Source organism: Rattus norvegicus, chromosome 13 (genome assembly GCF_021556685.1).
Source record: "Rattus norvegicus strain SHRSP/BbbUtx chromosome 13, alternate assembly SHRSP_T2T, whole genome shotgun sequence".
Taxonomy (NCBI): Eukaryota; Metazoa; Chordata; class Mammalia; order Rodentia; family Muridae; genus Rattus; species Rattus norvegicus.
Window position 1 is genome coordinate 11135077 of NC_141546.1, and position 14874 is coordinate 11149950.

The 14874-nt window shown below is 37.7% G+C and overlaps 1 protein-coding gene across 1 annotated transcript; it reads right to left on the reverse strand.

Moving 5' to 3' along the window:
• Nucleotides 1–895: 895 nt before the first annotated feature.
• On the reverse strand, nt 896–14586 carry LOC148001527 (uncharacterized). The gene is made up of 4 exons (XM_087581855.1): nt 14467–14586; nt 13385–13511; nt 2276–2360; nt 896–2191 (listed from the first exon to the last, which is right to left on the reverse strand). Exons 1-4 carry the CDS (start codon nt 14479–14481, stop codon nt 991–993), a joined length of 1428 nt encoding a protein of 475 aa, XP_087437981.1. The 5' UTR covers nt 14482–14586; the 3' UTR covers nt 896–990.
• Nucleotides 14587–14874: the final 288 nt, after the last annotated feature.

Here is a 14874-nt window from a genome sequence, read left to right on the forward strand (position 1 = left end):
CATGATGAATAATAGAGTTGCTTCTGAGTAAAATATTTCCAACTAATATCAAGCACATGGCTACCCTGTGGGAATTCACTGATAATGACTTAGGTTTCAGCACTGTTTAAATTCTTATAACTATATTTCTCTTTTTGCATTAATGGTTCTTGATAAATATACATAAAGCCATTAGCCTATCAAGTTGGTCTGGTGCATGGATGTATTTAATTCAAGGTTTGAACTCATGCTAAATGATTTGCTATATTGTTTACCTTTGTAAAGTTTTGAGTTTGAATTCTATGCTGTGTTTGAAGATATGATTTCTGTGAAGACATTTCCACCTCCTTTACATTAGTAATGTTCATCTCCTGAATGGATTCTGTGGAGACCTTGACCAAATGAGGACCAGGAAAAGAATTTCCCACATTCATTGCATTTATAAGGCTTCTTTTCAGGATGGAATTTTCATGAACTCGGAGAGTTGAAGATCAGGAAAAAGACATGACAACTTTTTTCATTCATGGAGATTACCTTTTCTATGGATTCTGTAGTGAACTTGAAGATGTCATGATTGATTAAATGATATTCTACATTAACTGTATTTGTAATGTTTGTCTCCAGTATATATTCTGTGGTGAACTTAAGATCTTAAGACTGTGTATAAGATTTGCAACATTCAATAAAATTTTAAAATTTTCTCCAGTATGGATTCTGTGGTAAACTGAAGATTTGAGGAATATGTAGATGATTTCCTAAACTTATTACATTTTTAAGGTTTATTTTCAGTCCGGATTCTGTGGTGAACTTTAAGATGAGAGGAAAGAAGAAAGAATTTCCCACATTCATTTCATTTGTAAGGCTAATCTAGAATATGTAAACTCATGTGATGTTTAAGATTTGAGGAGTGTGTGAAGTGTGTGAAAAACTTCCCACATTCATTACATTTGTAAGGTTTGTCTCCAATATGTCATCTTGGTGACTTTTAAAATTCGAGAACTGTGTGAAAGATTACCCACTCTCAGTACCTTTGTAAGGTTTGTCTCCTGTATGGATTCTGTGGTGAAGTTTAAGTTTTGAGGACTGTGTGAAAGATTTCCCGCAGTCAGTACATATGTAAGGTTTGTCTCCAGTATGTGATCTCTGGTGAATTTTAAGACTTGAGGAGTATGTGAAAGATTTCCCACATTCATTACATCTGTAAGGTTTGTCTCCACTATGGATTCTGTTGTGAAGTTTAAGACTTGAGGAGTGTGTAAAAGATTTCCCGCATTCAGTACATTTGTATGGTTTGTCTCCATTATGAATTCTGTAGTGACATTTAAGATGTGAGAACTGTATGAAAGATTTCCCACATTCAGAACATTTGTAAGGTTTGTCTCCAGTATGGATTCTGTGGTGAATTTTAAGACTTGAGAACTGTATGAAAGATTTCCCACATTCAGAACATTTGTAAGGTTTGTCTCCAGTATGGATTCTGTGGTGAATTTTAAGACTTGAGGACTGTGTGAAAGATTTCCCGCAGTCAGTACATTTGTAAGGGTTTTCTCCAGTGTGTGATCTCTGGTGAATTTTAAGACTTGAGGAGTTTGTAAAAGATTTCCCGCATTCAGTACATTTGTAAGGTTTCTCTCCAGTATGGATTCTGTAGTGACATTTAAGATCTGAGAACTGTATGAAAGATTTCCCACATTCAGAACACTTGTAAGGTTTGTCTCCATTATGAGATCTCTGGTGAATTTTAAGACTTGAGGAGCATGTGAAAGATTTCCCACATTCATTACATTTGTAAGGTTTGTCTCCACTATGGATTCTATTGTGAAGTTTAAGACTTGAGGAGTGTGTAAAAGGTTTGCCACATTCATTACATTTGTAAGGTTTGTCTCCAGAATGGATTCTGTAGTGACGTTTAAGACTTGAAGACTGTTTGAAAGATTTCTCGCAGTCAGTACATTTGTAAGGTTTGACTCCATTATGGATTCTGTAGTGACATTTAAGACTTGAAGACTGTGTGAACGATTTCCCACAGTCAGTACATTTGTAAGGTTTGTCTCCACTATGGATTCTATTGTGAACTACAAGATGTGAGGAGTATGTAAAAGACTTGCTACATTCATTACATTTGTAAGGTTTCTCTCCAGTATGACTTCTGCAGTGAACATGAAGATTTGAGGAATTTGTAAAGGATTTTCCACATTCATTACATTTGTAGAGTTTATTTCTTGTATGGATTCTGTCCTGAGTTTTAAGTCTTGAGAACAGCATAGAGGATTTCATACATTCATTATATTTGTAAGTTGTTCCTTGAGTAGAAATTGTGAAGTGAGTCTTAAGATCTGAGGACTGAATTCTCTCAGGAGGAGTATCTGGGGTTTCTTGATCTGTTTCAGGAGTGAAACAGATGTGTTTTCCAAGAAGATCATTTCTATAATAAGATATTTCACAGTCTTCACTTCCAGGTCTGGAGTCCCAGAATTTCTCTCTATGTAGAGCTGAAAGGCTATTACATGTATATCTTTGTGTTATTATCTTCTGAATATAGTCCTGTGTAAGTACCGTTGGAAATAGCTTCTTAGAATGATCACAATTTAGAGCTGAAATTAATGAGAAAATGTCATTATATAACACTTTGCAATTGGTTGAAAATAATATATATGCATAATTCATGAAATAGTACCAATCTGAGGATTGTGGCAAAATCATACAACAATGAACTATGCCAATTTATGTTCCAAAAACATAATTGTCATAAACATATATTAGGAGATATTCATGAAATCTATAATATTTTATTTATGATTTTCATCAATAATAACACTGTGGCAAATACATCAACAAGGGTTATTTTATTCATATGTTTTATTTTTATTTTTTAACCTTTTCTATAGTACACAATTTATACCCTTTTAGGACCACACTCTAACTCTTGCACATTACATACACACTCACACTCTCAGTAGCAAGAAAATATCTGGAGCCCCAACACCCAACTGCACAAGACTACCCATTCTTTGAGGCGTCAAGTTTCTTGAGGGTTACATGCATCTTCTCTTACAAAGTACAGACCCTGCAGTTCTCTGCTGTATATGAGTTAGTAGACTTGCTTCAACTGGGGAGGTATGGCTGATTGGGGGAGAGATCTAAGGGGTCCAGGTTAGTTGAGACTGCTAGTATTCCTTTAGGGCTGTCATGATCCTCCATTCCTTTGAGGTTTTAACTTATTCATCAACAGGGTCACCATCTTCTGTCCATTGGTTGGGTGTAAGTACCTGCATCTGACTCTTTCAGCTTCTTGTTGTGTCTCTCAGAGGGCAGTCATGAATGACCCCTGTTTGTAAGCAAACCATAGCATCCTTAATGGAGTCTAAATTTGGAGTCCTCAGTCCGTTTGCTTTGGACCCCAATTTGAGTTTATCATTTGACTACTTTTTTCCCTAGGCCCTTCTCCATTTTTGACTCCATTGTTCTTTCAGAAAGGAACTATACTGCCTCAGAGTTTGACTGTGTGAAAGCAAACTCATCTTTATATTTGATACACTGTCTTTCTACTGGATTTGGGCTCTATATGATCCCTCTCCCCACAGTAGTGTCTTTCATCTGAGGTCTCTCCTTTTGAGTCCTGGGACTCTCTTACATCCCTGTTATTTGGTATATTCTAGGGGGTACCACTAACTCCTACCTCCCAAGGATTCCCATTCCAATTCTTACTGCTGGACATCAGGGTTTCAGTCCTTTCACCACACCCCAATATCTTTTGAGTTCAACTCTTTCTCTCATCCCCTAAGTCCTTCCCTTCTAACAACTGTGATTGTATTCCTTTCCCATCAAAGCTGGATTGAGGCATCCTAATTTAGGCCTTTCTGCTTGTTAACCTTCTATGGATTGAATCCTGAGTATTCTGTATTTTTTTTTACTAATATCCACTTATTAGTGAGCTTTGCTATTCATGTCCTGTGGATCTCAGTTGCCTCACTCAAGATGATATTTTGTAGTTCCCTCCACTTGCCTGAAAATTCATGATGTCTTTGTTCTTAGTAGCTTAGTAGTATTCCACTATGTAAATTGAATATGACATTTTGAGAATCAATCCTTCTGTTGTGGGATGCCAAGGATATTCTGTTGTGTCTCCTCTTTTGCTTATCATAAATAAAGGCACTATGAACATAGGAAACATGACCCCGGTGACATGGAGTGGCAACTTTTGGGTATATGCCCAAGAGTGATATAGATGGGTCTTCAGGTAAATCTACTTCAATTTTTTTTTGTGGAACTGCCAGATTGATTTCCAGAGTGGTTGTGCCAGTTTCCAATCATATCAGCAAAGGAGGAGTGTTACTTTTTCTCTACAACCTCTCCAACATATGCTGTCACCTGGGATTTTGTTCTTAGCTGTTGTCATTGTTAAAAGGGTTGTTTGATTTGCATTTACCTATTGACTAAGAACATCTTAAACAAGTTGAATGTGCATAAGATCAATTTTCCAATGATACTACTATAGAAAACTACATTCGAAATTAAAATAAGAAATTCTGGACCTGACCTTTGAACAGATACACATTACTTAAATGATACTTGTGAAATCCCAGTTCTGCACTCTATTCTCTGTGCCAGGGTTCCACCTAAATCTCTGGAGGACTTATGCCCTCACAACCAAGTGAGATGCCAATGCCACCCACCCCTAGTTGCTGGTCCCCTGGACACCACAACATATATGAGGTCTTCCCTATCTACTCTCTGCTACATCTCCAATCCTCATGCTTATCTGCAATTCCAGATGCATCTATCAGGAACCAACACTTATGCCTACATCCCTGGGGGCCTTCACAGACCTAGGACAACTCAATTGTGCCTGAGATGACAGAAAATGGTAGGACTGACTAAATGATCTATGTATATTCCTAGAGTCCTGCTTCCATAAGAGACCTCCAGTCATGCCAAAAGAAGCAAACAAGCATTTGCTAAAGGACAAGTAATAGCACAATAATATAAATAGGAAATTGAGTTTTTCTACTAGGTCAAGCGATATATAAACTAGCCAGTTTATGGTGCAAAATACAACTTTATATCTAGTCTCCATCTCAGCAAAGAGCTGGCGCTGTCCCATGACCCTCCTTGCCAACTTACTGCCCAGAAAGAGCTTCCCTCACAGGAGTACTCCCACTCATGAACCCACATGGGAAACCCTACTTTTACTGTAATAATTTTCAGAAGATGGACCCACATGGAATTCACAGGGCACAGAATCTTCAGAGCCGTCAGGAACTGGATCCTTCTTGGCTCTGTCTGTACCATAGAGTTGGTAATGTAGCACACACCTCTATAGCCAGGTAACGCATGGAAAGAGCTGGTCTCCCAGAAATGCTCTCACTCTGAAGCCCGCATGAGGGACCACTATTTTCATTTCAGTGGACCTCCAAAAAGGGATGTGCCTAGAGAACACAGGACACAGGAACTAAAGAGCAGCCTGGGACAGGATTCTTCTAGTATCTACCTGTTCCCAGCAATGCGGTTGTCCTAAAGCCCTCTGTAACCAATTTCTTTCTCCCAGGATTGCCCTCATTCCTAGGCTCATATTTAGGACTACATTTTCAAGGGACTTGCCAGAAGCCCAAAGGGCAAAGGAACTGCAGAGAATCCTGGGAATGAATCCTGACAGTGTATATTTGTAGCCAGATCTAAGGATATCCAGCAACACTTTATATCCAAATCCTGCCCAGAGAAAATTGGTCTCCCAGTGGCACACTCACTCCAAAGATCAGAAGCTCACAGGCCCACAGAAGGCACAAGTTCTGTCAGATACAGCAAGACCAACAAGCACCAGAAATATCCAGATGGTGAGAGGGAAGCACAAGAAACTAAGCAACAGAAACCAAGCCTACTTGGTATCATCAGAACACAGTTCATCAACAACACAAAGTCCTGGGATCCAAGAATACACCAGAAAAGCAGGAATTGGATTTCTTTCTTTTTTTCTCTCCACCTTTATTAAATTGGGTATTTCTTATTTACATTTCAATTGTTATTACATTTCCTGGTTTCCAGCAAACATCCCCCTAATCCCTCCCCCTCACCTTCTATATGGGTGTTCCCCTCCCTATGCTCTTCCCATAACCGACGTTCCCTAACAATCCCGTTCACTGGGGCTTCAGTCTTGGCAGGACCAAGGGCTTCCCCTTCCACTGGTGCCCTTACTAGGCTATTCATTGCTGCCTAAGCAGTTGGAGCCCAGGCTCAGTTCATGTATAGTCTTTTGGTAGTGGCTTAGTCCTTGGAAGCTCTGGTTGTTTGGCATTGTTGTTCATATGTGGTCTCAAGCCCCTTCAAACTCTTTCAGTCTTTTCTCTGATTCCTTCTACAGGGGTCACGTTCTCAGTTCAGTTGTTTGCTGCTGGCATTCGCCTATGTATTTGCCGTATTCTAGCTGTGTCTCTCAGGAGAGATCTACATCCGGTTTCTGTCAGCCTGCACTTCTTTGCTTCATCCTTCTGATCTAGTTTAGTGGCTAATATGTATGGGCCACATGTGGGGCAGGCTCTGAATGGGCATTCCTTCAGATTCTATTCTGAACTTTGCCTTCCTATTTCCTCCCAAGGGTATTCTTGTTCCCCTTTTAAAGAAGGAGTGAAGCATTCACATTTTGGTCATCCTTTTTGAGTTTCACATGTTTTGTGCATCCAGGGTAATTCAAGCATTTGGGCTAATATCCACTTACCAATGAGTGCATATCATGTGTGTTCTCCTGAAATTAGTTTACTCACTCTGGATGATATTTTTCAGTTACATCCATATGTCTGTGAATTTAATAAAGTCATTGTTTTGGATGTCAGAATAATATTCCGTTGTGTAGAGGTAACACATTTTCTTTATCCATTCCTCTGTTGGAAAGGCATCTGGGTTCTTTCTAGGTTCTGGCTATTATAAATAAGGCTGCTTTGAACATAGTGGAGCATGTGTCTTTGTTATAGGTTGGAGCATCTTTCGGGTATATGCCCAAGAGAGGTTTTTCTTTTTTCCCCACAAGTTTTGGGAACAGAGTATTCTGCTTTTTGTGTGTAGTCTTTCCTGTCTACTGGTATTCAGCTCTTCCTGTGGGCATGTGTCTTGAGTCCACCAGGCAGATCACTTAGAACAGAAAATTTGGTCTTACCTCTGGTCTCAGGTCTGTATTCGCTCCTCCGGGACTGCATTTCATCTCTCTGTGGGGGCAGCAACCACAAGGGCCTGACCTGTCTTTTCTTGTGTCCCTGTGCACAGGGGGCCCAGCTGGTGCTAGGCGTTTTTTTCTAAAGCCAGACATTTGTGCAGAGTGTAGTCTCTTCTGGCTTAACAGGTGTGTCTTCCCCTCTGAAGGTTTAGCTCTAACTCCCACAGAATTTCGGTGCAGAGACCAGTTTGACTGGGTCCCTTCAGATCTGGCCAGTGACTGGACTGCAAGGGCCCTGCAGCTTGAGTGCCCCTATCTTCTGGTTCCCAGAGGCCCTACAGTTTCCTCTTTAGCCAGGGATGTGGGCAAGGGTGGGCAGTACTGGCGGTCTCTCCTGCCCTACTGAATGAGGAGTGCCCACCTGTCTGAGCGATGAGCTATCTCCCCAACGTGGTTTGGGAGCAGGGAGAGGAATTAGATTTCAATCACATCTCCTAATGAGGATAGAGCACTTTAAGTAGGACATATGTAACTATCTTAAGGAAATCTAAGAGAACAAGGGTAAACAATGGAGGAAATTAAAGAGAATACACAAATATCCCATAAAGATTTTCACAAAAACAAAATTGAATACATGAAGGAAATGAAAGAAACCATCAAGGACCTGAAAAAAGGGAATAGAAACAATGAAGAAATTAAAATGAAATAAAATCAGGGAGATGAAAAACTTAGGAATAACCTCAGGAAACAAAAATGCAAGCATCACCAAAAGAATACAGGGAATTGAAGGGAGAATCTCAGGGGAGAAGTTACCACAGAATTATATTGACAAAACATTCAACAAAAATATAAAATGCAAAATGCTGCTAACTCTAAACACTCAGGAAATTCAGGACACAATGAGAAGACCAAACAGAAGAATACTAGGTATAAAAGAGAACAAAGGTTTCCAAATTTAATGGCTAGTAAATATCTTCAAAATTTTAGAAATGAAATCTTCCCTAACCCAAAGCAATGAGATGCCCATGAAAATATAAGAAGCTTGCAGAATTCCAAATATATTGGACCAGAAATCAAATCCCTTCTATCAAATTATAGTTAAAACACCATATGTACACACACACACACACATAGAGACCCTCCCCAAAAGAATATTAAAAGCAGTAAGCGAAAAAGGTCAAGTAATGTATAAAGGCAGACATAATCAGAATTACACCAGATTTGTTAACAGAGAATATGAAAAATAGAAGATCCTTTGCAGATATCATAGAGACCCTAAGACAACAGAAATGCAAGCCCAGGCTACTCTATCCAGCAAAACTCTCAATTATCATAGATGGAGAAAACAAGACATTCCATGGCAAAACCAAATTTACACTATCTATCTGAAATTGCAGCCTTAGGAAAGATAAGAGACGAAAAACTCAAACAAACGGAGGAAAACTACACACAGGCAAGTGCAAGAAATTAATTTTATTTCAACAAACACAAAATGAAGAAATGAACAAAACATAAGTCTACATCTAACAACAAAATAACAGGAAACAACAATCACTATTCCTTAATATCTATTAACACCAATGAACTCAATTCCCTGATAAAAAGACATAGACTATCTGACTGGATGCATAAACAGGACCCAACACTTTGTTACATACAGGAAATTCACCTCAGTAACAAAAACAAATATTACCTCAGATTAAAAGGCTAGACATAATTTATCCAAGCAAATGGACCCAAGAAACAAGCTGGAGTTACTCTTCAAATATTAAAAATGCATAGGCTTTGAACCAAAAGTTAACAATAAAAGAAGGAAGTATATTTCACGCACATTTAGGAATATTTTACCAAGATGAACTCTCAACACTGAACATCTGTGATACAAATGCAATGGGACTCACATTCATAAAATACCTCTCATGAAGTTCAAAACATACATTGCACCACACATAATAAGAGTGGGAATCTTCAACACCCCCTCTCATTATTAGATAGATGATGGAAATAGAAACTAAACAGAGACACAGGGAAAGTAACAGAAATTACGAACAAAATGGATTTAACAGATGTATATAAAAATTTATTCCTAAAAAAGAATATACCTTACTCTCAGCACCTCATGGTACCTTCTCCAAAATTGATCAAATAAATGGTCACAAAAGAGGCCTCAGAAATGTAAGAAGATAGAAATAATCCCATGCATCCTATCAGATCAGCATAGACTAAGGCTGGTCTTCAAAAACAACAAAAATGACAGAAATTACACGTACACATGAAACTTGAACAATGTTCTAATCAAGGATACATTGGTCAAGGAAGAAAAAAGTAAGAAATTAAAAGACTTTTTAGAATTTAGTGAAAATGAAGTCAAAACATACCCAAACTTAAGGGACACAATGAAAGCAGTGCTAAGAGGAAAACTCATACCTCTGAGTGAATCCAAAATGAAACTGGAGAGAACATACACTAACAGTTTAACAGCTCACCTGAAATCTCTAAAACGATAATAAGGAAATATGCCCAAGAATATTAGAAGGAAGGAAATAATCAACTCAATGGCTGAAATCAACCAAATAGAAACAAAAAGTACCATCTGGAGAATTAACTGGTTCCTTAAAAAGTCATCAAGATTAAATCATTAGCTAGAATAACCAGAGGGTACAGCGAATGTATCCAAATTGATAAAATCAAAAAATGAAAAGGATGACATGACAAAAAAAGGGAAGAAATTTAAATAAATTATCAGATTCTAGTACAAAAGCCTATACTCAACAACATTGGAAAATCAAATTGAAAGAACAATATTATAGTCAGATATTAGATATCAAAATTAAATAACCATTGAAAGAGTCCCATAACTCTGAAAGAAAAAGTCATCATTAAAAGTCTTCCAACCAAAAAGAGCACCAGATGGGTTTAATGCACAATTCTATCAGACCTTCAGAGAAGACATAATGGGAATACTCTTCAAACTACTAACAAAAACACAAATAAAAGGAACAGTATACAATTAATACTGTGAATCTACAATTATCTCTTACTTCAACTTCACAAAGACACCACAAAGAAAGAGAAATTCAGACAATTTCCCTTGAGAATATCTGTGTAAAAATAGTACATAATTCTCCGAAACGAAATCTGAGAACACATGAAAATATCATTCTCCATGATCAAGTAGGATTTGTCACAAAGAATGAGGGATGATTCAATGCAAAGAAATCCAATAACCTAACCTACACTATAAACAAACTCAAAGAAAAAAGGACACACAATCATCCCATTAGATGCTGAGAAACATTTCGCAAAATTCAACACCACTTAATAATAAAAGTCTTCGAAAGACCAGGAATTCAAGGTCTGTAACTAAATAAACTTAAAGCAATACACAACAATTCATTAGCCAACATCAAACTAAACAGAGAGAAACTTGATGGAATCCAATTACAATCGGGGACTAAAGAAGGCTGCCCATGCTCTCCATTCCTATAAAAGATCATGTGTGAAATTCTAGCCAAGGCAATTAAACAATAAAAAGATGTCAAAGCAATAGAAATTAGAAAGTAAGAACACAAAATATCACTATTTACAGATGGTATGGTATAGTTAAGTGACATGAAAATTTCCACCAGAGAACATCATCAGTTGCAAAACAACTTCAGCAAAGTGGCGGGATATAAAATTAACTCAAATAAATAAATGAATAGCCTTCCTCTACTCAAATAATGAATGGGATGTGAAAGAAATTAATCAAAAGACACCTTTAACAATAATCACAGATAATATATAATACTTTGGTCTTACTCTAACCACACACAAAAATATCTCAGTGACAAGAACTGCACTTCTCTGAGAAAAATGGAAGAAGACCTCAGAATTTAGAAAGATCCCCCATGCTCATGGGTTGGCAGGATGAATACAGTTATAATTGTTTTTTTCCCAAAAGCAATCCACAGATTCAATGCAATCAACATCAAAGTTCCAACCAATTCTTCACAGAGTCAGAAAGATCAATTTGCAAATTCATTTGGAATAACCAAAAGCAATGGATAGTGAAAAATATATTCAACAATAAACTTCTCGGAGAAACAAAATACCTGACCTCAAGCTGTATTTCAGAGCAATTGTTACAAAACACCCTGCTTGGAATAGGTACAGACACAGGGAGGTTGATCAGTGGAATAGTATACACAGAAATGAACCATCATATCTATGGTTCCTTGATCTTTGACAAATGTGCAAAAACCACCAAATGAATAAAGACAAGATTTTCAACAAATGGGTTCTGGATCAACTGGAGGTCACAAGGAGAGGATTGAAATTGGGCCATTCTTACTGCCTTGTACAAAGCTCTTGTCCTAGTGGATCAAGGACCTGCATCTAAAACCAGATACACTGCAACTAATAGAAAAGAGGGTGGGGAGAAACCTGAAACAAATGGACACAAGGAAAATTATTTGAAGAGAAAACCAATGGTCTATGCTCTAAGATCAAGAATCAATAAATGGGACCTCATAAAATTTCAAAACCTCTGTAAAGAAAAGGTCACTGTCAATAGAACAAAATGATAACCAACAAATTGAAAAAAAGATATTCAAAGAATTCGAGAATTTAGACTAAAGAGAATAAAATAACCCTATTAAAAATTGAGTACAAACCTAAACTAACATTTCTCAATTGAGAAATATTGCACGGCCAAGAAGCACCTCAAAAAATTTTCGATATCCTTAGTCATTAGGGAAATGCAAATCAACAACCAAGCGTTTCTATGTCACACTAGTCAGAATGGTTAAAATCAGAAATTCAGGTTACAGCAGATGCCTGCAAGGATGCGTAGAAAGAGAAACCCTCCATTGTTGGTGGGATTGAATGCTGGTACAACCACTATGGAAAACAGTCTGGTGGTTCCTCTTATAGCTGGACATAGGGATAGTGATTACTCAGCTACACAACACACACACACACACACACACACACACACACAAACACACACACACACACACACACACACACACGCGCGCGCACGCGTATATCCAAGGTATGCTCCAAGGTAAAACAAGCATACATGCTTCACTATGGCCAGAAGCTGGAAATAACACAGATGTCCTTTGGCAGAAGAAAGAATAGTGAAAATATGTTACAGCTACACAGTGGAGTACTACTCAGCAATCAAACACAATGATTTCTTGAAATACTTAGGCCAATGGATGACACTATAAAATATCATGCTGAGTGAGGTAACCCAATCCCAAAAGAATACACAGGGTATGCACTCACTGATACGTGGATATTAACCCAAGAGCTTGGAATACCCAAAATAGCATTTACAGACCACATGAATCCAAAATGTGGATTATACATTCCTGGTTACATGGTGGAACAAAATACTTACAGGAGGAACTATGTAGCTAAAATACTTCGCAGTGTCTGAAAGAAAGGCCATCCAGAGATTGTTCCACCTGGCAATACTTCACATATACAGTCACCTAACGCAGACACTATTCCCAATGTCACGAAGTGCATGCTCACAGGAATGTGATACAGATTTCACCTGAGAGGCTCTGCCAGTACCTGACAAATACACAGGTGGATACTCACAGCCAAACATTGGACTGAGAATGGTGTCCTCGAATGAGGAGTTAGAAAACAGGTATGTAGGAAAAGAAGGGGTTTGTGACCTCAAAGGAGGAACAGCAACATCAGCCAACCAGACCCCTCTGATCTCGCAGGGACTGAACTGCCATCACAAGAGTATACAAAGATGGACTTTTGGATCCATATGCAACTGTAGCAAAAACCGGCATGATCTTGAGGAGAGGCCATAGGTCCTGTGAAGGCTAAATGCTGCAGTGTAGGGAAATGCCATGGCAGAGGGGGAAAGATGAGGTTGTGTGAGGGAGCACCCTCTTAGAAGTAGGAGGAGGGAAATTGGGATAGGGGTAATAGGGAAAGGGGATAACATTTGAAATGTAAATAAAGAAATATACTATAAAAGAATAAAACAGCAACTGTGTGAGTGAAAGTTCATTCACATATGAATGCTATGGAATGCTTATTGGAAAAACATTTAAGATTGAAGAATCCTTATGTTAAATGTAAAACCAAGATAAAGGTACCTAACATGTTAGCTATTAATAAGGTAGTAATAAATGTATAAAAATGTAATACCCTGACTGATTAATGGAAGTCAAGCCAAAACACTAAGAGGAGTTTTACACATCTCTGTGGTGAAATGGAAATAATGGAAGAAAAAAATATTCTTACCCACAGAAAGCAGGTTGTTGTAATTCTCCCACATGACATCTCCGTACAAAGCCTTCTGAGCATAATCCAGACAGTCCCATTCCTCCTTAGAGAACTCTACAGCCACATCCATGAAAGTCAATAGACCCTGAAATGAAAATTACCAGTATTCGCCTCATGTCCATTGACCAAGTTCTATATTTCACCCAAGGAAAGATTCATTAATTATAGAACTTGGTCTGCTATAAATAACTAGTATGCATTTTTAATAAATTATATTGTCATCTATGCAAATCTGCACAGAACTATATGCTAGCCAACTTCAGATTTTGGAAATTATGAATCTATCATTACATGAGCTACTTCTTTCATGGAAGGATTCAGAACTGGATTAAAAAATTATGAGTCTTTTTCTAAGGATCACATTCACAGGTTGGAGAAAACCAATCAATAAATGAAAGGATATTTTAAAAAAATTATGTTGTGCATGAAAGAATATTGTGACTTCTTTGCAAAGATGGGATATGCTATCAGTTCTCAATCTATGGGTGGTGATCAAATGGAATGTTTCTTTAATATAATTAATGCTAGTTGTCTAAAATACCAGTAAACAGAGGTATTTACACTAGGTCTCATACAATAGTAAAAGTGCTGTTTGAAGTAGCAAGAAACATAAAATCATAGTTGGGATCACCAAAGTTTGAAGAACTCAATTCAAATGCTGAAGCAGTAGGAAAGCTGAGAATTTCTGTACTAGGGACTCAGATGCAACGATCATGAAACATGAGCCTTTATTACAGGCAAATAATGAAACAAGTGACCCTCTGTGGAATTATACATTCACCTTTACCAGCATGTACACTCACCTTTCAGAAACATTATTAGATTTTCATATATATAATTTATACTGAAAACCAGACTGGAATAAGAAAATACCTGTCTTTATAACACCATTGACATAAATTTTGAAAACTTAACCCTGAGAGTCATATGAAAAAAATAGTTCTGTAATGTGATTCAGCACATTAGGAAAGTTTGGAAATTTTGGCAATGAAGTTTCTGTAAGAATACTCAACATTTCCTATAATCATTCATACATTTACCTGACAAGAAGCCATCTTTCCTTTCTCCTTCAGAAGGGAATATCTCAGAAAAGGTCACATTTTACATTCCACAAGTCACTCTGAACTTTGAAGGAGCAGGTCCTCCTGTTCCTTGTAAAACTGAAGAGCAGAAAGCAGGAATCAAAACTAATCACACACTGACTTTTGCAAGAGAAGAGATGGGGAAATAATGATCTTCTATTGGCAGAAATAAAACAAAAGTTTTTCTTGTTCTGAATTTAGGTGCTGTTTTTCTAGAAAATGATGTATTCTCTACCGACCTGGAAATGTGGCTGCAGTGACCTGCTATAAATCTAATTCAGGCAGATCAGAATTGTAAATGCAGGCTGAGCAGAGCTGTCAGTTCAAGTCGATACACTTTCTTTCCTTACCTTTATATCAGATGGT

What these genes read in the sequence shown, in the direction of transcription:
- LOC148001527 (XM_087581855.1), bottom strand. An exon ending in CAACAACCTGCTTTCTGTGG is followed by an intron (nt 2,361 to 13,384) that starts GTAAGAATATTT and finishes CTCCTGAAACAG; the next exon opens with ATCAAGAAACCCCAGATACT. An exon ending in ATTTCTACTCAAGGAACAAC is followed by an intron (nt 2,192 to 2,275) that starts TTACAAATATAA and finishes AAGAAATAAACT; the next exon opens with CTACAAATGTAATGAATGTG.